Here is a 25,765-nt window from a genome sequence, read left to right as displayed (position 1 = left end):
TACCATCCACATGGGTTGTGGTCCAGACAGAGTTGTTTTCAGCTGATAACCAAAGGAGGACGAATAAATGAACACATTAAAAACACCATTTCAGACATCCACAATTTGATCTCCTGCGAGTAAAGTTTGACTTGAAAGTTTGTGCATTTCGGTTGAGCGAGTGGGTCGTCTACATCCGATTGTGAAACTTCAAAGACGGACTGGCTGGCCAACCCCTCCTACTCTGTCCCACCACTTAAACAGGCATCCCAAGCCTGCCTGCCCATTGTACCGCGCTGTTGACTGCGCCCATTAACACACCAACTGGCCAATGCGCGCACACACAAACAAAACGAAAGTAAAAGAGGGGCCTTGCCCCTAGAACGGAGGTTATGTTTGATACTGAAGCGACAGGGCTGGATTAGCAACACTATACATGACAATAGTGAGGGTGGGAGGGTTGTGCAGGTTCTCCATGCATGCATGCGTGCGTGTACGTGTGAATGTTCATCTATCCATGGGCATACAAAAAAAACGCTTGCATTATAGTGGTGCCCTTTGCTAGTTTAAAGACACCAAAAGGTTGGCCAAGTCAAGGGTGTAAAACACAATAGCCAAGAGAATTGTGAGATGGGGGAGAGATGACACATGACATTTTGGCGCAAATTTGAACACAGCAGTTGAGAAGAAGGTCCGCCCGGTCATGAGAGCGAGGTTTAAGTCATTGTGACCATTCAGTGGAAGCTGCCAGACGGTAGCATAGATCTATTATGATTTTTTGAAGTTGCAAATTCCAGCCATGCCTCTTGTCAATAGGGAAACGGGATGTTTCAACAGAATCAATTTTCTTCACCTTCTCACAAGGGTTTAAACCATATTGTCACATCAGTTACGTCTTGAAAGTAGGGTTTTTGTTATCAAATGGATTAAACCACCAACGTGGGATGAATAGGAAAACCTGGCTTTGGTGAGCCATTTACATCACTCATAAAATAAAACTTTGATTCTAATTTAAAAAGACAGAAATGCTCAGATCAGAGGGCTGACTGTCAAATATAACCACACATTGACAGTACACCAGTATAAAGTAGTTATAGCGCAACCCACCCAACGCCTGAGAATTGGTGACAAGAAAACCACCAGCTTTTAACAATGAGAAGCAAGTCTCACTCCAATCTGCAGTCATCCTTACTTGGTCCGTTTCATTCAGATGTCCTGGCGGGATGGGCACACTGTAGTTCATCGAGCAGCGGATATATTTCTATCATTTAGTCATTTTGATGCTTCTTTCAAGATTTTTCTGCTAAAACCATAAGCATTGCCACCTACACGACGCGCATTGTCTTATCCACTTGCTTCAATGTTTCCACTTTGTTTTATCACCTGTGATCACGTAACATATCATCAAAAAAGGTCGTAATTTGGAAGCCAGGGGTGGTGCGTCACATTCATTTACATGTAGTGGAAATCCGGCTTCTTGTCTGAACGGGCTTCTTGTCAATTGAAATACTGGTTTTCAAAGATCCACATTAATGAAAGACACGTCCCTGCTAGAGTCACATAATTCTAACATCTGCACAGGCTGTTGAACCATTTTGGCATACTATGAAGATAATCCGCTCAAATCCCAAAACATATTTCTATTGGTCCACCAGATCCATGTAAGAGCTCTACAGTTTTAGCAGATGCCGTAGCTGTTTTTCTGTTGAGTGGCATTAAATATCTCATCGCGGCCCATCTTTAGATTATACCGCCCGCCAACACCCCTCATGACATGCTGTGTTTACCCCCCACTTGCCCGTGCCAACTCCTCTTCACCCTTCTCCACGCCATGTTGGCAGCAAGGGCAGGGCAGGTGGCCAAACCTGTCAGTCAAAGCTTCGTCGCCACACGGCAACACCATAGACACCAATTACCACACAGCAGGGGCGCGGTCTGGCAACCGCATGGCAACCACATGCTCCAATCAGAGTGAACAACATCAGGGACCCAAGAAGGCCAAGAAAAGTGCACACGTGTATCTAAGTGTGTGTGTGTGTGTGCGTGTGTTCCACAGATCCATGTTTAATTGGTCCAAAATCAACCCCAGCCAGTCCATCTCTAAGCCTTTGATACGGAGCAGGTAGTCATTGTTTGGTTTTAATATCCGCTGGCTGTCTAGTGGAGAATTTTAATTCAAACACAAAAGTCCATCTGTGACAATCATAGTTGTTATTAAGCACTGCATTCTCTCTCATGATCAATTCCGCTGCCCTCTGGAGCTCCCAAAACATCATTAACCAGGATTAATACATGTGCCGGATCTCAGAACTGCTGCTGTGAAGTAGGTCTAACAAACAAACTTCCACCTTTTTTAAATTTAACATACGCACCTTTATATTTAAAAAAAAACGATTGTCAAAATAAAACACTCATTTTCACACTTACAGGTGGTTAATAAATGAAAGCTTCAAAAGTGCCATGGTGTCTAAAGTCATTCTACGTTTGAAGTAATTTCTATATTTTTACTAATTCCAGTCAAGTCAAGCCAATTCAAGTCAACTGAAGTCAACCAAAAGCTTAACTGACACTAAATGAACACCTTCCCAGGTGTGTCTAAAAAAGCCCAATAAGCAACTAAGTTCAACCTGGCCCAAATCAACAAACCTCAGACCCAATTAGCTTATTGAGAAGTCTGTCTTCGACTGAACATACACACAACTCCATACACAATGTGTCACCATAAAGTAAGTTCATTTCAAAATACATGAAGTGTACGACTTCACCAAAGTCACCTAATCACACCATGGGTTTATTGATGTCCCAACCATCTGCATCACCTTTCCATATTCAGTGTTGACGTTTATAAAATCGGAAACACTAGAAACACTCAGTGATGTGCTCCAAATGTATCCTGAATTGAATTTTAAGCCACCTATACACCAACATTTCCCTCACTCTGACTGCATAGATGACTTCTGGCTGGCCGGATTTTGACCCCAAGCCTTGAGTGCTCAAGAACCTTTAGACCATACAAGTCTGCTGCACACATCACACATCAAGGTGACAAGAAGAGAATCTGTTGCTACGACGGCTGACTTAGTGCTGAGAAACCAGCATTGAATGGAAGACATTTGGATTGACTATGACAAGAAAGTTAATGGTACAATTAATGACAAACCACATCTCCATATGGTGGAGACAATCACAGGTGACCTTGACGCATAAGACAGATGCACTCTGCTGATAAAACTAAGTATCTAAGGCATTTAAATATAATGAAATCTTTCAATAAAACCGCAAGGCTGCAACTCCAGTCTCATTTTGATGAATTTCTTCCAGTGGGAGTGAACTGGGCTGTTGGCGGGAGGGCAGGAAGGCAGGGGGGGGCTGCGTGGGGTGATGGGATTTGGAGGGGGGGGCGGGGGCTCGGAGGCAGATAGAATTTTTATTATTGTTATTTTTGTTATTATACAGCACGTCGAAGGGGACTGTGGGTAGATAAACGCCGGTGGTTAATCAGAGGCATTTCATGGAGCATTCCATTATCAGGCACGTTAGGCACGATGAGGGGCTTATTTTTCCAAAGGATCTTTGGCCTCGGTAATTAAGCTCCATTCGCCAGACCCTGTTTCACAAATTAAAAATTTGTCATTAAGTGGAATTTACCATAATGCCTTTTTATCTGCCGGCGCTTCGGCAAACACGTTTGTATGGCGGCTGGGTGTGAGGGAGGGGCGGGTGGAAGGGGCGACCAATAGAACTGGCTTTGTACACACATACAGATACACAAGCACATGCAAAGAAGCAAATTGAAAAATTGAAATAATCCTGGACTGCTTTTGCCTGAGCAAACACGACGTGCACAAAGCTGGCCCTCACTCACCAAAATCCAGCGCCTTTGGGATGATTAAATAATGGCGCTTTAAAGTTTTAATTTAGATCTCCCTTTCCTTCCCAGGATAAACACATACACATACGCGCACACACACACAAGGTCTGTGGGGCCTTGAATCTAGTACAGAAGCCTTTGATGAGGAGGAGACGCCGGAGTGGGAGATGATTGAAGAGCCGAATCTCTGTCTCTGTAGGTTTAATAAAACAATATAATAATTGGTCTTTAATTAGAGCAGCCCCTCGGTGGGTCAGGGGGCAGGTGAGAAACAAAAGAAGATTAGAGGCTGAACTCCTAATGTGGCTCCTTCATTTCGGCTATCAAATACAGTTTATAAATACAGCGAGAGCTTCGTCTTCACTAAAGAACACACTTGCTTTCATCAGAGAGGACAGAATCTGCTTCAATATTAAGTGTGAAGTCCATATTTCCATGACCTCGACCTCATTCGTATCTATCGGAGGTGAGAGTGTACAATACAAGACTTGCATTGTGGAGTAAATTGGGTCTGTTCCTAAAAACAAGCTCTGAATTGACAATAAAAAAAATGATTGTGAAAGATGATTATTCTTTTCGTGCTGACTTCATCCTCAGTTGACTAAAATTTTGCTTCCAAAATGTGACGGACGTGGGACATTTCCGCGCAGGTGAGCACTGGTTTCAGCCAAACAACAACAGGCTGTCAGAAACATAAATGCTTGTCTTTGAAAACGGAACAGGATGGGAGAATGGCAGGGGGAGTCCAGAGAGATATGGTGGTCGTATTTACTGTCGTTTAATTTGCTCCCCAGCTTTTCTTCCCTTGGCTTTTCTGACAGGTAATAAAAAGCAGAAGCTTTCCTGACAAGCCCATTTGAATTTGGATTGAATAATATAACTGTTGGTTTCCCACACTACGCTCAGTCCAAGCGTGCAAGATATTGGCAGCCCCTTCACCCACCACAAAACGTTGCGTGTGTGTTGTCTATGGACACATGCATATGCAGCATGTCGACGTCATGACGCAAGGGAAAAATTTATTCCTGCAACCTGCTTATATTTTCCACCTCCCAAACAGCACACTACGGCTTCACAATTCAAGGCATCGTCCTTACTGATTTGGTCCTGTTGGTTTTGTGTCTGTCCTCACTCCCAAAAATCCCTTCATCCTACCTCCTCCTCGTGTCTCACCTCACCCACCGCTCACTTTTGCTCCCCTCTTTCCTCCCTCCCTCCCCTTCTCTTCGAAGCTGCTGAAATCCCAATCCCCTTGGGCCAGTCTAAATTGAATTTGGGTGTTTATATGAACAACAGGCCGTTGTTTTAATATACCTTAGAGTTTATGCCTAATGCCTTCCTGCTAATGCAGCCGGTGCTCATTGCACTTGTTTAATAGATTGAGGAAAGTCGTAAATAAGAGGAAAAACAAAAATAGAAGACCACAAAGAGAAAAAAACAGCCATTATGTTTGATAGTGCTTCACATTTCCTGCTCTTATCCTAACATTGGGCTTAAGTGAAGTTGGAATGTTACGACGAAAATAGGAAAGACAGAAGGGGTGGATTTTTTTTTTTCCAAAATACTGAATAAATATCCAGAGAATTGGTCGAGGCGGTCAGTCATGCTCGTCGACGTGCAAACAACCTCCGTTTTCAACCTCAATCTGGAACCCCTCTTTACCCCCTTCTCTCTTCCGGTCCTGTGTCTGGCTACAAAAGCCGGCAGTACAAAGAAGAGAAACAACCCAGAGACACCCAACCCAATTACTATTGATCAGTTTGCACTCAGACGAAAGCGCTGCACTTACCTGCCCATGCGCGCACGGATGCACATATGGTGTGATGCTGCAGTCTAAAAAAATGGCAAAGGTGAAAATAAAATGATTTTTTTAAAATATTGCTACAGACATGCAAGTGGTACTTATCTAAGTAAAGATGCCATGCAACTGGCTATTAATCGATCGTGAACAAATTGTCAACTGTGTGGTGGCTGATCTTACTATTCAACAATGAAGCGCAATTTCAACAAAAATGATTCCATAAAACAATAGCATCTTTTCGGTCATATGGCACACCACCAGCTGAACATTCTTCCATCAACAGATTAATTTTCACCTACAACTTCAGACTCACTCAGATAACCATATCAGCTCACATTAGGGAACTGATGAACGTCACACGTAGCCTGAGAGCAGCACAGAAATATCAATGACAAAACTCCCCACCGAGTAACTATCGCTCCGCTTTGATTTTATCCGCTATGTTTAATTTTCCTTCCAATGCTCACTACTGGTTTATCTGCTTCCTGCTGCCAGAATCTTAGCATTTCATTTAACCATAATCCTCCGAGATAAGGGGGCAGCCGGGGTATGCTAATGCACAGACGTGCCATGGTTAGCTGGTGCATCAGACTTGAACACAGAGAGGGCTTTTAAAGAACTGATGTGGGCAGGGATAGCAAATTAAATTAACACAGGCCAAGTTTAACCCACTGATAATAATTTGTATCATGTGGAATTTGGGGGCTGCTCTTAGGAAGTGAGAGCACAAGAAGCCAAACTGGATTAGCTCTGGTCAGCCTATGGCGTGGGTCCAAACCTGGCATAGCAACAGCGACTAAGCAAGAACCTAGTCGTACTGTATGGACAGGGGATGCGTCACGTGTGTACAGACACAGTGTTGGTGAACGCCTGTGTGCGTCTTGTTTCTCAACTTTCCCTACTTTAATAAGGAAGGTTTTAACTGTGTTTCACAACGATGGGACTACATTTTCAAAAAAAAAAATCCTCATTTCCATCCAATGTCCTGATTTATACTTCTGATTTTACACATACTCTGAAATCAAGTGCGTTTGACTGCACAACCTACATCTAAAAGAGTCAAAGTGACACGGCTGGTTCTCCGCTACTGTTAAGACAGGAGTCCAGTGACGACCACAGCACTAAAAAAGTCAGAATGAAGACGACTCACTGGAGGAAAACGCATAATTTCAACACTTCTACTTCAAGAATCTACTTTACATTTATCAAGTGTGAAGTATGTTTGACTGCATGACCAAAGAAAGACATTTACATGGTCCACCGCAGCCAGATGTAACTTTGAGTGTACTGAAGGGTATCTGAAGGGAAGAATGGGTTTGGACCTTACTTGATTACAAAGACGTCATTCCAACAGTCTTCAAACTCTACTTAATTCTAAACATCAGTCTACAGATTTAGGCCTGCAACAAATTGATGACGTTGCCGTCGAAACACACAGAAGAGTTTAGAGAATTCCAGATTCAAATGTGTCAATTGTAAATGCTTGGTGAGACAAGATCTGAAAACCAGATTGACCCTTTGTGTTGCTAACTCTCAAAGACGTCTGACATCATACTTGTGCATGCTTGGTGTGCGAGACATTTGATTCAGGACATATTTATATATTTTGGACCTATGATGCAGCAATCAAAGCACAGAACAACATGTGCAATGAGCAGTTATAGTACAGAGGAAGCACTATTGAAGGACCAGACACAGAGCCCTAAGCAGATAATGCACATGTCAAGTGCAGGAGTCCATTCACTGCAGTAAGTCACCACCACCGTTGAACTGGCAGGATGGCATTTCCATTCTGAGGACACATTAAACCTTTTTGCTTTCATAAATAGATAAATAGAGCAACTGCACCAATGAAACAACTTTCCTGATTGAAGAATTGTGTTGGCTCAGAGCAAGGTCCCCGCTGAGACTCAAAATCTACTGTAGCATCAGTGAGTTAACTAACACACCATTCAGTGCTAAGGTCAGTGGAGTTTTCTCTGACGAGCAAGAACATATTTTGTCATCAGAGTCACATGAATATTGATTTAATTCAGTGGTTCCATTGTATGCTGTGTTTTCTCAAGTGGAGCTTCGTATGTATGCAGCAGCAATGAGAAGCCATTCAGGTGAATGATGAAAGTCCAAAATGTTCCCAACATGTTCACCAAAATATTTGCTTACAATTCTAACCCATCCCGAAAATCGCTTACAGCGACAAAAACGCTACAGCACTCCTTGAGAGCAGTTACAAAAAAGAAGATAAAATGTTTAAAATAATTGTGTGTTTTCACCCTTCTTCACTAATGCAATCCATTGTGAGGGTAAATCACTTGTGACCCAACATGGAGAGCTGGGGACATTAACAGTATTCCGGTGATACACAGGTTTTGCACCAGAAGTATAAGTGCTTGGATTCTTGGTGCACAGGTCACAGACTGTAATCACATAGATTATTCAATGTAAATCAGGAGTGGAAGGACTCATGATGACGATGACCATTATAGAAAAAACTACTCTAGAACAATGATATTAGTTATGCAGCTAACGAAAATATATATGTCAAACATAATAAGCATATCACTGTTGTGTTTCAGGTAAAGCTCAGATGTCCTCCATTATGATGTAATAATGCAGCGTTTCCTAACTATGTGAAACTGTACTAAACACAACTACCTTTGCGTGGGCCACACCAACTGTAAATTTGGACACAAAGCAACCGGCAGTGGATCATCGCCATTTAGCTGGGAGATTGACACACATAATGGAGGTATAGTATCATTTATTCCCTGCAGCCCTCCATACCAGCATGTTTGCGCTGAGTTATGTTATGCTAGTCTGTGAACAAGCATCACACACAAAAACCCTAAAAAACATAAATTAACATTGTATAGCAAGTTCCTTGAACTAGGATCTACAAGTATTTTAAGGAAGCTGAACCAGAGTTCACTTTTCCATCATTTACTGCCAGTAACGTTAGCTTCAAGGACACTACAGGATCCCGACCAACAATGGCAGATCTGCTTCGTGCTCCACCAAACCCCTAACCTGACACTTAGAGGCGCATTAACTGGTAAGCTCTGAGATCCTAGAGGGACAGCTCATTAGTGCTTCATTGAGGCAGGTGTAATGGAAAGGTCAGCCAGTTAAGCATACACATGTAATTAGCATGTGGAGAGCTCAACCATCAATATACAACAATCAGACGACATTATCTCATTAGAGCTGGATAGAATCACAGGCGAGTAGAGGGAGAGCGAGCGAGGGAGCGAGCGAGGGAGCGAGAAAGGTAAGGACACATGCTGGACCGACTCAAATCAGAGTGTCGACTAGGCCACACGTGGCCCAGCTGGTCTGTGTCTGCCGAGAGTCTTAATTAAGAGACATGCAAAGACATACACACGGCTGAAGCCTCTGGAGAGGCCACTGCTAAACAGATACACTTGTGTTTGTATGTGTGCTGCCAAGAACCAAACATCCTCTGGGGCCTTGTGCAAAATATTGCCCAGGTATTATTAGTCACTGTATTTTACAGTGTCGCACATGCAAACTGACCTATGATCCTGCTGGAGCTTAAAAGGTGTGAAGTGAGAAGAAAAAAAACGGTTCCAAAGACAGCGCCTTTACTGACTGCCTCACATCCTGAAGCTACTAATATTAATATTTATCCTTCTAAGCCAGCATATCAACTCCTTCATACAGCCAAAATACCGGCACCCTGGGCTACTAGTTAATAAAGCCCTTTCGACGTGCCCCAAGACCTAGACAATAAGGGGAAAGTTCGCTGGCCAAATAAAAGAGCAGAAATTAATACGGTCCCAGGAGTCTGCCCCTCATCCCGCTGCCACCTCCCACAATAATTTCATTTCCTATTAAGTGATTGCTTAATTATAATGATATTATTGGTAATTGTAATTGACATTTTCCCTTTTCCCTCACCTCCTCTCTCTTCTTTCCTGCCCTCTAATGTCTACGAACTGTGGCAGAGTTGCCAAGTCTTGCGAATGGTTTAGAGGAAAATGTCCCTCTTTGTGACACCATACTGAAGTTTTTGCTGTGTTATAGCTGTTATTTCATCATTCATGTTTGGTCTTTGTGTGCTAGCCTAGATGTTTTATCTTGTAGCTGCAGGGCAGAATGCCTGCTTCAGTCTCAGAAGAGACGAGTTTCTATATCTCCACGGAATATTCTGGTTAAATAAAGGTTAATGAAGAAGACCGGGAATCCCCTTTTTCCACTTCCCCTTCGTGCACATACACATGAAACTACAGTAGGGACCGTCTGGTCTCCACTTTATTACCCCTTCCTCCAGGCTACACTTACCACTGCACGTGTGTGTGTGTGTATTTGCTATTCTAGAAAGATCTTACTTTCTGACCACATCAACCCGGCAACATTAAAACAGTGGCATACGTTTAAAGCTCTGATCTAAACAGATCCAAAGGCCGTAAAAAGTTGCGTTCAGTAGTCAGCAATTATTGAGCTTATGTCAGTGGTGAAGGTGAGAGTTATGCACACATGTATTACACAGTATATGAACTGAAATGAATTGTATATTTTCCTCTGAATTATTGTAAATTGTCAGCTGAAACCACATGAAGAGAGAAAAACAATCCAAATTTTCATACATTGAGAGAGACGCACGTGCTGCGAGTAAAGCAGTTATATTTAAATCGAGGCCTATTCCTCACACAGGGGAAAATACAAATGAGCACCTGCAGCCTTGACCACAAATGTGTGCTTCACATTCAAGCTGTCACAAAAGAAACAGATTGTTTAGCACCAATATATTGTATCCGTGCTAAAAAACTGAATGGAAAAAGATAGAATTGAGCAACCAGAAAATGCAAGCGCTACACTTTCTTGTTCATTAAATAACACCCTATTGTTAACAAGAAATCATTTATTCAAATAAATTCAGTATTTTATAACAAATTCTTTCCAATCTTGCATATTGTATTGCAGTTGCAATTTAATACCTGAATTTAAGCAATTTGGAAGTCAAGGCATTCAAACATGTGAGCAGCAAAAATCATAATAATAACAACAAATTATAATAAAATGCTGTAGGTACTGTAAACAGGTCAGATTTTGTCCTCTGAAAATGCTTCCAAGTCTTTAAACGTGATAGCCTGGACTATGTTTAACAATGCAAGAACGCACCAATTGTTGCATAGCGGGCAAATAATTAAAAAAAAGAACTTAAAGTAGCATGCCGATCCATGCGCTACAATAGAATGTTCAGACTTCCGGGCCAAAATTCCAAACATAATGAAACCCCAGGTGGAAACTTGAGCTTTCAAGCTCGGTTTCAGATTTCTTCAGCCAAAGAATAGAATCACTTTATGACATACAATAAATCACGACTAAGCGTGTGCAACAAATGAATATTTCTTTTAGTGTTTATATTCCTTACACCATAATTAACATACTATGAAATGCCAATTTTATTTGTTCCAAATTACATTGTACTTGTCATTTAAAAAAAAAAAAAGAAGAAATTATATTTAACACCGCTGTATAATTTCTCCGAAACACAGACGCAAAATGTTACGTACAGCTGTATTCTGGGGACTGCAGTTTTCAATATTTAAAAGACAGTAATTTCAGTTTACAGTAAATGCTTTGCATATTCATTCATTAAAAATAGATTCATAGAGGAAAAAATATTCTTAAAACATCTGCCTCAACCAAAACGTGCTGCTAAATAACTCATTTGCGTACAGGGTGTAAAAACTGGATAATACAATTCGAACTACGGCAGAGTAATTTCACAGTGAGTGTGTGTGTGTGTGTGCGTGCGTGAGTGTGTGTGTGTCTGTTCAAACACAGTGTAGTGGTGTGGGTGTGGCGTTACACCTCGTGTGGCACTGGGCAGCTAAGATAAGAGCTGATCCTATCCTGCCTCCCTTGTGCAGCTCACAACCGCCCACCCACCCACACACACACACACAAACACACACACACACGCACATAAAGGCACACATACAACACAGCGGCCATGATATGCCGGCATGCGACTGTAATCTCAATTTAGAATCCCAGCAGCCTGAAGGTAATCACCAGCACTCTGATAATCACAACCAGAAACACAGCAAACGCAGATAAATCCATATTGCTCTGCAGCATCACTGTACACCACAATGATCAGAAGGCCAACTGAGGTGGCACCAAAGGTAGACACAAATGGACGAGAATCTAAATGTGTGATGTCAGGTTTTCCTGACCCAGAAACAGAACAGAGGAGAGAAGTGCAACTTACCTTCCTCGTCAGCATAACTGAAATAAAGTCTAAACTGGTCGTGACCATGACTTTCGGTGAGGAGCACTCTCCCACACACTCTCGGGCTGGGATATGATCGGCCACCCTGATAGTGAGCCTTACTCGACTCTAAGCCTCAAACAAAGTTTGTGCACTGACCACAACCAGAGGACATAGAAGCAGGGGGAGAGAAGCGGGGGAAATGAAGTGTGATCTCGATTCAAATATAGCACACTCCGCCTACACCCAGAATAATTAGGAGAATGTACTGTCACACCTATTCTGAAGGAACAAAAGTTGTGTTTTTGTCCTACTGAGATGCCCTATTTGCAAGACTATTCTCCTACAAACTTTTGAAGCCCAATCTTCTCCTGTGCACAAACATCCCACCAGAAGATCCGTTTCAGGCGTGGCACACGTTGAGGGCACTCATCACCCAGCATGTTATCAAGCCATTACAAATACCGGTTTTCGTGAATATATGTATTATATTGGTCAGAATATAAATGGTTGCCTCAATATTGGCCATTTCCTTTGCAGTACATCTGGTGATTATGCATCACTAAATTGGCTCTGAGGGAATTGAAGAATGGAAAGAGCTGAATAACTCCATTAAACTTAGTGCTCAACAGCATCCTTGCAGTATTGGAGCAAGTTGGGGTCAAATTGCTCCACAAGCTAGTGTCACATATTGTATATTGTCCACAGCTATATTGCCACATGCTAATATCATTCATAAGGCATCCACTTAGTGGACAAACTGAACAATAAATTAGATTATCAATGATGTGCTGTGGCTGAACCGAACCAGGTTTGTGGTCCCGTTCATATTTAAATGTCACTGTGTAAGACTTTCCATTGAGAGGGGGGGGAAATCTGCAAAGACAATAAAGTGTCCATCACTGTTTTTGGATGAAAAGATCCAAACAGCAAAGCATTTCAAAAAGTGTCAGGCTCACAGCCCTTCCATTGGTTTGAGCCGATGACATGATGTGAGTTACTGTGTGTCAGTGCACGGCCCAGAGTGCTGGGTAAACTTCCCATATACACAAAATGCTATACTCTCCTATAAAATGCAGCAGGAATGAAATCTGTGTGGCGAATGTGATTAGATAAGGATGCTGAGCTGTGGTTTAGGTGTACAAATGGCATTAGTCACTGCTGAGCAAACCTGTTACTCTGTGTTCGCCTGCACGCACACACAAATATTAAACCAAGAGAGCGCCCGAGGCTACAGAAATCAGGACCTACATGGCACATAACAACAAAAATCAATCTTAAGATCCATCCAACTGCTTAGGTCAGGGATGCGGTTGTTATTGTGGTCATAAGCTTCTTAACAGCCGCAACACTGTCATTAAAAACTGCCCTTTTCTGCACTACAGCTCTCACTTGTGTATGCATTGGAACCCAGGACTCAGCTAGTATAACAGTCGGCTGAAGAACGACATAACTATTGCAACTGCTTGCAGTTAGTGTTCCAAAAGGTGTATAGAAATCCAGATCATGATGGACAGTCACATGGATTTGGCCTGGCAGCTTGAGATGCCCTGGCACAGAAGCAGTGCCTGGAATTGAACAGCCTTTTTTGTCCAGATTACACCCAATCACACCTGAGGGTCAGACGGCAACACAGTTATACCTATATTATGAAGTCATCAGGGAGTGTGTAATAGACACACATAAAAATTACGGCAGGGACACATGTTTATTAATGTGAATGTGGGTGGCTCATACCTCTTGACTCTGTCTGTATTGGCAAAATTTGATTATTTATAAGTATAGTTATTCTAACGGAGTCAGTATTTGAGCACTATATCAGGGAAACAATTCTAATGTGTGTAACATTTTTATCAAAAAAAGATAACTTAATTAAATAAAAACTAAATGTTATTATCAGGCTTTTTTTATTTCAACAAGATTTGGGTCTTCAACAGATATGAATTCCAAAAGCAATGCAAGACTAAAGAGGATTCAATTTCCTTAATTTCCTTTTTACTTTTGGACAAGGTAGGCCCCTCCCAGTCCCAAGACCCCTTTCACTCCCATGACCCCCCATGTGCAGACATGAGGTCAAGCTCCACAGATCACAGAGAGGAGCCAGACGAAAAAGAGAGAAAGAAAAGGGAGGGATGGAGCGAGGGAGGAAGAGAAACCTAAAATCCGTCTTTCCTCCAAAAAGCAGGCCAAAACATCTAGAATCCCTCCTGCCCCGGGCCCCCTCCTCTAGCCCAGTTGTGTATAGAGGAGTCAGGGAGCACTCTTGCAGAAACATCAGCCCAGGGAAATTCAAATGAGAAGGAAATGGTGAGAGAGAGACACACAGGAGGAAGAATGAGAGAGAGGGAGCACAATAGTGAGAAAATGGGATAAAAGAATGCGTAGGGAGAGTGGTAGGTAGCAGTGAGGAAGGGGGAGGGTGGGGTCTTAGGGAAGAGGTTGCTGAGGCTGCAGGTTAAGATAATGTGTCGATCTGAGCAGATTTGCAGGAGAACAATTTTATTCATTTTTTTTTATTACTCGCATCTTTCTCTGCTGTGGCTCTCACTCCTTATGTTGTCGAGTGTCCGTTTGTTTGTTTTTGGCATTAGTGTTACAACTGCTGGTATGTGAGCGCTCGTGTATGTACACATGCATGCTGATGAGACTCGGAGTATAATTTATAAACACAAACATTCATATTCACAACAGCCGGCATGCCCGGTTCAACAGGAAATACAAACAAACATATTTAAGGATGCATCAGAGAGGCACAGGACTTGGCAGACCATGCCAAGAATGTAAAGAGGTTTCCATACTGCCAATATTCAAATATTATCAGCGGGTTGCAGCGAGGTGAGAGCATAATTACACGGAAAAGTAGGCTTTGGGAGGAAAAAAAAAAATCACAGCTAGCATATTCAGCTTTTAGAAGGCTATTTTAACGAACCCTGATTCAATTCTAAGTCAGCAGAAAGCAGTTTAATGTGGTTGGACAACAATGTAAAACAACTTAATTCCGACTTAGTTATCAGGACTAGATAAGATGGTCTTGATCTGTGGCGGGGAAATTCAACATAGACACTGGCACATATCAAAGACAAGCTATCAAACAACACAAGACAAATTAATACCATAGTATATCAACAACTGTAACAAAATTAATAAAATATAAGATTAGTAGATAGATAATACATACATAATGCATTATCTTTGTATCATTTATAATAATATAAAAAAATATTGTCTTCAGTATACAATGTCCATTGTAATGACTTAGCAGATTTAATACAATTTTTCAATATTTTAATGCATTATTAATCCTCTCAGTCACTAGAATTGTCATTCTACATTAAGTGTTTAAATGCAAAATGATTAAAAAAGAATTATAAAGTGTATAAATCAGTTATAAGGCTGTTACATGAGCTTCAGATGACAATTGTGGCTGGGAGAACGGAATATTAGTCCTTAAAGCAACAATGCATAACATTTAGACATAAATACATTATTTTCATATTTCCTGAGATGATTTCTCATAAATAAAAGATATTGATTTGTTGTCACCAATTAAGTAAGTGTCAAAACTTTCGCCTTTTCTTCATTCTGAAACGTGCAGTCGAAATTAAGTTTTACTATCTGGGTCTATCGGTCTTGCAGCGGCTTCAGCCTCTCCCTGGATCCTGGCTCTCCTCACTGACTGAATCACTGAGTTAGATTTCTGATGTTGAATGATAGATGAGTCCCTTTGAAAGTAGAGTGGTACCTCGGTTTTGGAACGTCCCGAACTTCGAAAAAAATCAGAGTTCGAACAAAAATTTCTAGATTTTTTTGCTTCTGATTTCGAACGAAAATCCAGAACTCGGACGCCCCCGAAAAAAGCCAGAAAAAACATAACGCGCGCAGACTGATCAGCCGACCCACAACGCGCTTTGTTATTGTGTACAACGCAGCCTCTGTATGCAGACGTGTCCCGTTAGCTACATTTACCGACTGTTTTTTCTTCACATTGAGGTGTAAAACCTTTCCTGTCTCCACACTGGACCGTGGTAGAGTGTCACAGGGGAGGTGCTCGCTCTCCACACCTCCGAGGCTGGAGCGCTCACTCCAGGGTTTGATGTCCTGTTGTGGGCTGGAGCTGGGACAGGGATGAGGCGAGTCTGGGACAGAGCGTGACTTGGTTTATGACTTTGTCACAGCCAAACTGCACAGAAGCGCACATTCAGAGCTGGACACGCACCGGGCACCTCTTCACTTCTGGAGAGACGTCACTCACTCGGCAACCCCTCCCACATGCAGCGGCCACACACATAGAGGAACAGCGCACCTGCAGCAGACACTCTACATTCACTCCTACAAAAGCTTATTATAAGGCTTGGAACGCATTATTTCTTTTTCCATTAATTGTAATAGGGAAAATCGATTCAGATTTCGAATAAATTGCTTCTCGAACGGCCTTCTGGAACGGATTGTGGTCGAGAACCGAGGTACCACTGTATAACATTACCAGTGTTGTGTATACTGTCATCTGTGATTATATTTTTCGCTGTTTCACCACAGCCTTTCCTCATAAACAAACAAAAACGTGGGATGGGGGCGGAACTTGAAAACTAGCATTACGACAACTTGCAATTACACTCACTCACTCAGACAAATCTCTTGAAAGGTTTTTCTTCGAGGCACCATGCTAACTAATGTAATGGGACAGTGCATACTGTTGCAAAGCAACTCATTATTAACCCACATGAATTTTATCCATATCATTTGTATTAAATATATTTAATACAATACAGCAGGTGGTAGCAGCGCTGCAGAGCTCATCAACATTCACACTGCCAGCAGCAGCGAAGGAGGAACGAGAAAACCTTCAAAATGTCACCACAGAAACATGAAAGAATGGTAAAACCTTTTGTAAACCCACTTATCCCTTTTCCCATTTCTGTCATGAAAATGTAATCAAAATCTGTCCACAACCTTTTGGGTTATGTAGAATACAAAAAAAAACAAGCCTTGAAAACAAAACCCCTCCCAAGGCAGATGTAATAACAACTCACCTGATGTAGCATCACGGTTGTTATCCAGGTTGAGTGAGATGGACTGGTCACCATCCTCTTTGCCTCGGCCAAGGATCATCCAATTCTCAAGACTGTCAGAATCTGACGAGTCTGTGTCGGAATCTGACGAGTCTGAGTCGGAATCTGACGAGTCTGAGTCGGAATTAGAACTGCACAAGTCCACAACTTCTGGAACGTCAAGTTTCTTCTGGGTGATGAAAAGTTTATTAGAGACGTGAAGCAACCATTGTTTCTCAACTACAAATTTAATAGCATGTTCTATATCCACAGTTTAACATTGAGTGCTGGGACTAGATCAACTTAGGTTTTAGTAACACTGCGATGTGCTCAATCGGATAGCAGGTGGGAGCAGTGTTATGGGTACCAGCGTCACTACGACGATATCGTGCAGAACTTTAAAAGATAAATAAACTCTGATAAAACTCACTAAGTAATCCTGTATGGCAGGGGGCTTATACAATAATAATAATCATGGAATATCTCTGGTCTATCTTTATGGTACACCACCCTGTGTGAGCTTCATAGTGTCTGAAACCAAATTTGAGTAAGTCTATTCAAGTAAGTGGCTAATATTAGCGTCCCCACTGAGAGGCTTGAGCTCTCTCTCTGACAGGCGGTGCACTCTGTGTAGCACGCTCACCGTGCCCTCCACAGTACCTTCCCACCAGTCAGATTTCATCGGGACGAAGCGTGGTGCAGCGTTTGAGTGCATCTGGACATAATAAGAGAAGCTGGGGAGACAGGTGTCCGGCTAAATAATCGTTTCATGACGATTATCACATTTTTATAACCGTAGGAAGACATAATTGTATTCCCGATAAAAATTTGATTGAGCAGCCCTAATAACACCTGACCACAGCAAGCGTTGAAAAGACAAGTTTTGAGTGAGGAAAAGAAAGGTTCGATGCTGGGATACAGAGTGGTTCATAAGAACAAGGTCAAGCAGCAAACACTGGGGCCAACAAAGCTACAGTGGCCTTTCTGCATGGAGTTTGCATGTTCTCCCCGTGTGTGTGGGTTTTCTCCAGGTTCTCCCATAGCCCAAAGACATGCTCATCAGGTCAATTGGATACTCTAAAATTGGCCTCAAGTGTGAGTGTGAATGGTGTGCGTGCCCTTCAATACACCGTTGACAGTGCGGAAACTCCACAGTGAGGCAGACGCTATTTGAAGCTCAACCAATCAAAACCCTCAAGGTACCATTACTTTTAACTGTAATAATAAGGTTACCTCTTGGGAGGGCGTGGAGGTCTGCACTCGGGGCAGCCGTTGACCTTTTGCAGCACAAACACTGGCATCATCTTCTTCAGAAATGGTGATGTCAGGACCAGAGTCTATAACAATAACCTCCTCAAAAACAAAGGGTTTCTGCTCTCTCAAGAGGTTGTTCTTCTTTCTTTTGTTGCGTTCCACTGCTCTGATTTGTAGGTGTTCGTGGAGCAAGTCAACATTAGACAGAGACTGCTGGACATCTGCTTCTTTGTCAACATCTTGCTGCTGATTATTCTCACTCTTTCCTTCATCGGCCTCTGTATCTTCCAAGTGGGCCGAGTAGTGGAGCTGACTGTAGAGTTGAAACTCAAGCTCGCTGTCGTCCTGCGAGCCCTCTGAGTCCCCTTCGCCCACATTGTAAAGGTCATCCTCAAACTCCTCCCGGTCCTGATAGCTACTGTACATCACCACGATGAATCCTGCCTACATGCATACACACCATCCACACCGAAGGACGAAGATGAACCTGTCGGAAAGATGAAGAGAACCAAAGATTAACCCAAAATACCCCATCAGACGCAGCTAATAGCAGAATTACACTCAAGACCATTGTGATCAACAAAGGCCATAAATAACAGACAAGGTTACTCACACTGATGATGTCAAAGGCCTGCTGTGTGACATTGGATGACACCACTGTATAAAAAAGAAGACAAGACGAAGGGTCCACATGAAAAGGGATATGTGTGGACCTCCGAACTGCTGCTTGTTTCGTTAGCTTCGCTCACCTAATCTAGCTATCTTAAGATCCAAATGCAATATATTAGATCCACACCAGTCTCCAGCAAGTTAAGTTGCATCGTTCACAAGTGTATCTCAAAAAGGCAATCAGGTGAGCTCACTTGTTCTAGGTCATTAGGTCACTACTGGCTTGTCAGTTAATAGAAATGGCTTCTCAAAATCATGCCAAGACACGCTGAAATGTCTTGCCTCCTATTCTGATGGAGCTTATTGAAAGAGATTTCAACTGAAGACAGTGTACAGACAGGGAAAAATTCAATCAATACAGAAGTTTGGGGATTTTTTTTGTACATTGTTTGCCATTTAACCCCCCAAATTAGATATGGAGTCAGCAATGCATGTGGTCAATACTTTCAAGTACAACTCTTTCTGCCAAAAAACAAAAATCACAATGAACAAATGAAAAGTCGTAGTCAAACTGAGTCGTAGTTCAAACTGACTTGCTGTTGAATTATGCTTGTTAACACAGCTACAGAACCTCACATGGCGTTAGTTTTTGAATACTGCCACTTAATTCAATAATTATAAATATAGTTTTGGTTCATCATTTGGTGTAATATTGCCACACTTTAATACTTTCTGTGTCGTTAATTTCCCCAATCTCTGGACCCCACACATACACAGTGTGGAAAGACCACTGGCTGTGGATCGTTGCTCTGTCCAGCCCTGCGTGTCCGTGCCATGATGGCTGGAGATGATTGGCTCCCAGACGGAACACACTGTAGCAACGCCTCGCTGGACAGTCACAAGCTGCCCGCCGGGGATTTAAAGGACAGAAGGTCTTAGCAGCTGCTAGGGGAGCATGTCAGCTGTGTGTTAAAGCTTTAGCAAAGCACAGAAGCTTGAAGCCGACAAACGACCACAGCGCTGGTATAAACTGAGTTTTCCAACTTCTCCAGGGAACTTGACCTCTGAGGGCCCCCAATCAATGGGGTTTATGCTTGAGCCCGATCTTGCTATAAGGCACGAAGGTTTCCAACCAAACGGAGGGTATCATCTCTAAAATACTTGCAAAATTCAGCTCACAGACGACAAGACATTTGTCCCGGCCATTATTAGACTGGTCCAACTAAGTAGTGAATTAATTGGACTGCATTGTTTTTGAGAATGTGAGATTATTCTGAATCATTACGAGGGCTGCAACTAGGGCTGAGCGATATGGACAAAATATCACGCCTCAATATTGCATGGCAGGTATCTTGATATCGAGAGAGTCTAGGACTGCCAAGATCAAAGATGTTTTTCAGTGAGTTTGGAAGGGGACAACAGTCTATTATAGTTTATCTGCGCATGGGTCAGCCCTCCGGTGCACCGTTCCAGTTGTCCTCCCACACACAGTGTCACAGTAGGAGTGATCAAGTCACGCCAACAACATAATTTCGAATGACGCTGATGTTCCTCAAACTTGACCACCAACCCTCTCCTGCATGACCATGGTTTCTCTCAATACACTCCACACACCATCATTTTTGCAAAACGTGACCAGCACAACACCTCACTGTGCTCTGCGTCCTTGTTTTTTAATTAAACAAATTTCCATATTACAAAGGAGGATTTTTTTTTAACTAAATCAGACGAAAAACAAACAAGTCAGTTATGGGTATTTCTCTAAAAATAACACGACTTGTTGGGATGCTGCAAACCCTCCTCCCAGCTGAAGCAACGGACATCAGCCAGCCAGCCAGCCAGCCACGGTGACATTTACCAATACTTCTCCATAGGAAGATGACAACCGAAATAGAATTTGCAAAATGTGCACCAACACAGTCAGTGACAGAGTTAAAAGAAGACATGGGCCTCAAATCATTGCACTGCATTCAAGCACTAGCAAGAGGCTCACCAAGTGAAAGCCAAGGCCATAGGTTTACAGCAGCCAATAGCGCACATGGGCTACAGAATCTCACTCTCTAGACATGTAGTCAATCAACATTCTCATATCTAACAACTGATTGGTGAAGTTTACATTGTGGGTTTGATCTATTCACTGTTTGTTGAAAGGGGAATAAAAGTTATTTATTTTACATTAAACACTTTGGGTTTCGTATTGTTTACTTATTTTGCTTTAAAATTTTCTGTTTGCTGTTTATGTTTTCTATTCAGTGTTCAGTATTGTAATTTAAAAAAAAAAAACAAAAAAACACCAACACGTACGATTGTAGAGGTGTACATGGTAATTTAAAAATTCAATATGCTGTACATCCATAAATTGTTGAAGCACTTGTGTCAAATGTTTTGAAACTTTATTTTTGAGTGTGAAATGCAGAACTGTCGGGTTCAGGTCAGGACTCAGTGCAGGCCACTCAAGTTCATCCACACCAGACTCTGTCATCCATGTCTTTATGGACCCTATGCTTTGTACACTAGGTGTACAGTCGTGTTGGAAGAGGAAGGGGACGCTCCAAACTGTTCCCACAAGATTGGGAGCATGGAATTGTCCAAAATGTTTTGGTATCCATTCAAAGTTACTTTCACTGGAACTAAGGGGCCACGTCCAACTCCTGAAAAACAACCACACACCACAATTCCTACTGTACTCCACCAAATTTCACACTGCATCGCACAATGCAGTCTGAACCATACCGTTCTCCTGGCAATCTCCAAACCCAGACTCGTCCATCAGATTGCCAGATGGAAAAGTGTGATTCATCACTCGAGAGAAGAAGGCATCTCCACTGCTCCAAAGTCCAAAACCCATTCCGAGAAGCTCTCTGCGTACTTTACTTAGCAATTGACAGCGAACAAAGTCTGTGATCTCTTTGCACTACTTGCACACGATGACTGGGGAATATTTAGGATCCAGAAAACTTCCAGACTGGATTTGTTGCACAGGTGGCATGCTATGACAGTTCCACGCTGGAATTCACTGAGCTCCTGAGAGCGGCCCATTCTTTCACAAATGTTTGTCGACACAGTGCAGGCCTACGAGCTTCATCTTATACACCTGTGGCCAGGCCAAGTGATTAGGACACCTGATTCTGATCATTTGAATGGGTGAGCAAATAACTTTGGTGATATAGTGTACGTATACAGGCACGGACAGAGCCAAACGGAGCAGTCGCACCGGAAACCGTAGGGCAGTGCAGCTGTTACTACCTGAACGTAGCTTGAGTCACAAGACACGATAGATCCATAACGCAACACATCCTTGTATGCGATCACTCATACACCCTGTGGATCATGTCAGAAAATCCACTTTGCCTTCCGAAGCCGGCAAATGGACCGTAACACTACTTTCAGTTAATGTTAGATCTACAAAATGTAGTTTTAATTGGACTCGAAAAGGCATGTGAATTTGCAAAGCACTGTGGATTGCGGTCACCATGTTAACAGTGAACAGTGGAATCCAATGCTGTGAAAGAGGAACATATCAGAGCAACGAAATAAGTATAAGAGCATAAGTATATAATGAGTATATCAAACAGCACACAAATAATGTGTGATTTCAGTAACTGGGCACGGATTTCCTATTTATTCCACAAGAGAAAATATGTATAAATAACGCTCAAGTGTTCCAGGAACTTATCATGACAAATAAATGGCAATTAAAACCGAGTAAATGCACATCAAACATGTTTTATGTAACTTGACAGTAGTGATTGCAGCAGAAGCTGCTGCTGCTAGCCAGTTGCTAGTTAGCGTTCGGCTATAAACGAGGCGATATTTAGGTTATATCTGCGGCTTGGAAATACAGGATCTGTGGTGGTTTACCAGTCAACGAGAACATGATAGCGGATATAGTTTTCCACTTGTCATACCTCTACAAATAAAACAATTCTGTCTGACATGTGTCGCAACAACCTTCCCACGTGCTACCAGTAACCGGCAGAATGTAAACATTGAAGCGCTTTAGCCCCAAATACGCATAAAGAAACCCTGTTATGGGCAGCTTAACATCCCGTGTGCCCAGGACACGACTGAGAAATGGAATGTTGATCACAAACAAACACCTGATTACCTTAAATCATGAAACTGAGGCAGTTGGAGTTCCAGTGTTGATCTGAAGAACGACGCGAGACTATTCACTTCCGGGTTTGTTGGACGACAAAAGCGTTTCCCTCAGCGGAGCCTCAGGTCATGCAGAAAGTTCAAAATACACGTTAACGCTCCTTAAAAACTGTTTAAATAAAAGAAAAACTAGGACAGTCGAACCCATTTCAACGTTTTATTTAAAAATGAGGCTATCCTGATATTTTATTTCGGTGCTGAATATATTCCAACTGCATGTAATGCACTGCAATAGTTATGGCAATATTTATTTTAGTCTCTTAACAGAAATCAGTATCGTTTATATAAATACCCGACAGGTGAATAGTGAAACAGTATTTCTTTACTTTTTATTTTATTTATTTGTTTATTTTCCATCAAAGCTTAAAAAAATTTGGTGTCATTACTTTAAAGTTCAACGAAGGAAGGAAGGAATCCACAAGTTTTAAATCAGGTCAATATAATAAGGACATATCAGGTCTTCAACAAGAGTTTCTACAATTCCACTGACTGTAACAGGAGCACCTTTATATTACATTATAAAAAGGGATCAGCGTTGGAATGAAGTCATTATGAAAGGACTAGAAATCTCAAGTTGACTGAGAACAGTCAAATGTTTGCATGTTAGTTTAAATGATTCACATTTACACTGGATCAGCAAAAAGGCAGGAGATGGAGAAGCACTGTGAAAGCCTGAGAGTTGTTTCTTCACTCATCCACAATGTGCGAGCAATATATTTTGGAGGGGGGGGGTTAATTTTAATGATATTCTGCTTCTTTGTATATTTACTCTTTACTGTCTATATTGACTGAAAGGAAAGAAACACCATGATAACCATCAACTGAAATAACTCATGCACGTTATGAGGGATTCAGCACTTGTGGTATGAGTTGGTTTATCAGCTCTGCGTCTCATTCCACAGACAAAGGACACAGTTTGTTATTCAGTCATTTCTTTCACCACAATAAAGTGCAAATATGAGCAATGGAAATGTCAGTGAACGTGGCACCAAGGCGGCTGTTGTCAACCTTCAGGCTTTTGCTATTATTACATGTTGATGGGAATGTAAATCTATATGTAAATGTGATTCAACAGCCGAGCTATCGCCATCAGTCATATTTATTACAAGCAGAGTACAGAAGAATTACGCCACTGTGGCTTCTACTGTCGTCACCAGCATCCATCTCTCCTGCTCTGCACATATCAAGAGAATAATTGTCAGCTCTCTATAGACAGCTATTGGCTATAGAGAGTAGACAATAATGGTGGGAGAATGGGGCTATAATAAGGAATCAGACGGTGAATGCCATCTGATTCCAGAGGTTTCCGAGGTTTCTCCATGCGTGTCAACACAGGAAAGGCCATCACGAGTTGGATTGCATGCTTTCAAAGGTTACACTGCTCCTCCTTCCACACCACTATCACCTCTGCATGCATACATTTGACAGACACACACACACGCTTAGTATCCTGCACCTGCGTTGTTTTTTTAGGGAGAGCGCATACAGGAGGGTCCCAAGCTACCTCTGTGCTCCATATCGCTCCAAATTGGAAGAAGGTCCGGGATGCCTCACTGCCTCAGAGAAATTGTGATTCAGCTGCCTGATTTTTGTTTCCATGAATTTTTCTGTGTCTAATATTATTGTTTTTAAAAAGTATATGAACGGATGCATCTGCTTCAGTGGTTCATATCCTCAGGTTTAGAGTGTCCGGCAGAAGGGTTTAAAGTCTCTGCATTTCCAATCACACATTCTGCTGGAATGGTTCTGCCTGATGAATGACCCATGGTGGAGAAAGGAGTTAAAAGAAGCATGTCATTGCTTTTGTTTGGATGGTGCTGATGTGTGTGTCGCACTGCTTCTCATGTGCCGATTGCTACCAATAAGGGCCCAACTTCTTCAGTATTTCTATTTGGTTAAAGCCAATATTCCCAAATAATAGTCAATATGAGATATTTTAAAGGTTCAGAAATAGACTGTCTCAGATTCCTTTTCTTTTTTTTTTGTTTTTTGCTCCCACAAGTGACTACAATTACCTGACAGCCAAGAAAAACAAAATTTTACTGACGTCCAGCTTTGACCAGAATTTTAAACGCATTAGTCTATGTATCTTCATCGGTCTAAATGGTCTTGATAATCCACTTTATGACTCAAAATACTTGCGTGTAAACATGATCTTGAAGGAGATCGAACCGGGAACTCTACACTACGTTTAGCGCTGCAGCGACTCCTCATAAAGTAACAAAGATGATCCTAGAACATTGCATGTATTTAGGAAAGCATGTGCATTTATAACTAGGCGCTGCACTGACCTTCAGGCCTTATATCTGTGCTGAAGAGACGACCCTGGTCTAAGCAGTGTTGTCCATTGTAATTACACTGACCTGTAGATCTCTGTCACGCATTCCAGTTTATTTGTTCTCACAACCAAGATAACCAACGTCTGATGGGAGCATGTTTTAGCAATACAATGAAAAACATAATGTTTCAATGATTTTGTTTTTTTTTTTAGAGAAAAAAAAAAATTAAAATCAATAAGGAATTTACATAGAATTAATATGTTTACACAGTACATTTTCAAGCGTCAAAAGTCTTACCAGAGTGCATAGTACATGGGTATTTGCATTTGCATAGAACTTAAAGAGACTAAAACATGGCTAGTAATGTAATAATAAAGAAGTAAACTTGAGTTTTGCTTGGAAATTGTTGACTATCTTCCGAACTGGATCTTGATGCACGGGGAGGGCAGAATAATCACATTGTAATACATACCATAATATCACCCAGCATAGTAAGATGCCACACAACAAGGACCACATAAACGT

General features: G+C 41.9%; 1 protein-coding gene across 3 annotated transcripts in view; it reads right to left on the bottom strand.

Annotated features, from left to right (window-relative positions):
* Positions 1-22,980, bottom strand: part of LOC128754884 (zinc finger CCHC domain-containing protein 7-like) — a 39,782-nt gene extending 16,802 nt beyond the window's left edge. Inside the window, exons 1-4 of one of the 3 annotated variants that reach the window (XM_053857840.1) lie at positions 22,912-22,979; positions 18,808-18,851; positions 18,174-18,681; positions 16,923-17,130 (exon numbers count right to left, since the gene is read on the bottom strand). In XM_053857840.1, coding sequence (XP_053713815.1) covers positions 16,923-17,130; positions 18,174-18,620 — 655 coding nt within the window. In that variant the 5' untranslated portion in view covers positions 18,621-18,681; positions 18,808-18,851; positions 22,912-22,979. Of the gene's footprint in view, positions 1-16,922; positions 17,131-18,173; positions 18,682-18,807; positions 18,852-22,911 lie in introns of all 3 variants that reach the window. The other 2 variants (XM_053857842.1, XM_053857841.1) reach the window with 2 other exon arrangements.
* Between the last annotated feature and the right edge of the window lie 2,785 nt (positions 22,981-25,765).

The sequence above is a fragment of the Synchiropus splendidus genome, chromosome 2, assembly GCF_027744825.2.
Source record: "Synchiropus splendidus isolate RoL2022-P1 chromosome 2, RoL_Sspl_1.0, whole genome shotgun sequence".
NCBI classification, from domain to species: Eukaryota; Metazoa; Chordata; class Actinopteri; order Syngnathiformes; family Callionymidae; genus Synchiropus; species Synchiropus splendidus.
This window is presented reverse-complemented; position numbering and strand designations above follow the sequence as displayed.